Consider the following 1,388-nt stretch of genomic DNA (forward strand, 5'->3'; position numbering starts at 1 on the left):
GGTAGCGGTGGCAAGGTGGTGGTGGTGAGACCATTAGGAGAAGCAGAAGGGTGGTGTTATATTTTTAGCAGGAAATTACTACTTTGCCCATCAAAATAACCATTTGTTCATTAAAAAGCAAGAGTGAAATCAAATGAAATAGAAATTCTGAAACAGCTCCTCAGTTATTTCAGGATTTTTGTTTCACTGAAATAATGTGCAAATTCAAACCAAACAATTTCTGAAATAGAAATCACCCCCTGAAATTGAAAGAGAAATCATACTAAATCAGGCCTAAATAATCCAGTTTCGGCTTTAGGATATGTAATTTTTGTTAATTAATTGATCGGTCCCGGTCCAACCTGATTAACTCAATAAACCGACTGCTTAGGGTCAAATGTACATGCACCCGAAACCTAACAGTCTAAGACCAGTGAAGGACCATCAATTATAAGGAAAATAATTAATCTATCCTAATAACCTCCACAGAAAATGCCTTAATCAACCAATTAAGACAGATTAATAACCGATTTTAATCTTGGCTTCCACATATTTAGTTTCCCACAAGCATGGTTTTAAGAATCGGGAATTGGATCAGTGAATCAGCCGACCGATTTGATTCCGATTCCGCTTTTTTGGAACTCTGGCCACAAGACACGATAAAATCCATGTTTCAAATATAGGCTTTATTTAGTGGCATCCTCTGTTCTCCAGTCACATGAAGTTCATTACTCTCTATTACAGTAGTGCTTCTCACTATTATATGTATCTTCTACTATAAGAGACACATACTCCTCTTAATCTTGGTTTACACTGCATTAACAGCAATTTTCATAGCTGATTCACAGTGCCCAGGAAAATTGCAGATGAAGTAGCTCTGTCCCTTAGACAGTTTGATCTGATCATTCCCTGATTTATACACTTTAGCCCCAGCTGGGGTCTTGCAATTGCTGTAACCTTTCCCGTTTACAGCGACAACGTTGTGGGTCGACGGATCGTACTTGAAAACTGCAACACAAAAGAGGTCCATGAATCAAGAAATGACCATAACAGAAAGAGTCTCTACAATGCTTTGAACTCAAGGTTGTGACTAAGAGGAAAGTTATTATAATGAGATCTTGTTTGGATTTTGATATGCTTATACTTACTAAGAGTATCACCAGCTCTGAACTGCTTCCCTTTAGTCCAATTAACTACATTGAAGGTCCATCCACCACTGTCCCCAACTGTGTAGGTAGCTGCATGGACAGTCTCAAAGTGAAGCACCAGGGCAAGCAAAGTGATCCCAACAATCACAATTCTAGCTGCAATGCCTCTTCCCTGGGCCATCTTCTCTAACAACTCCAGCACAAATAACAAGAAGAAGAAGAAGAAGAAGATCTGAACAAAGGAATGAGAAGGAAACTTGC

General features: G+C 38.9%; 1 protein-coding gene across 1 annotated transcript; it reads right to left on the reverse strand.

Moving 5' to 3' along the window:
- Window positions 1-668: 668 nt before the first annotated feature.
- LOC122659068 (basic blue protein-like) lies at window positions 669-1,388 on the reverse strand. The gene is made up of 2 exons (XM_043854224.1): window positions 1,128-1,388; window positions 669-987 (listed from the first exon to the last, which is right to left on the reverse strand). Exons 1-2 carry the CDS (start codon window positions 1,306-1,308, stop codon window positions 788-790), a joined length of 381 nt encoding a protein of 126 aa, XP_043710159.1. The 5' UTR covers window positions 1,309-1,388; the 3' UTR covers window positions 669-787.

Source organism: Telopea speciosissima, chromosome 1 (genome assembly GCF_018873765.1).
Source record: "Telopea speciosissima isolate NSW1024214 ecotype Mountain lineage chromosome 1, Tspe_v1, whole genome shotgun sequence".
NCBI lineage: Eukaryota > Viridiplantae > Streptophyta > Magnoliopsida > Proteales > Proteaceae > Telopea > Telopea speciosissima.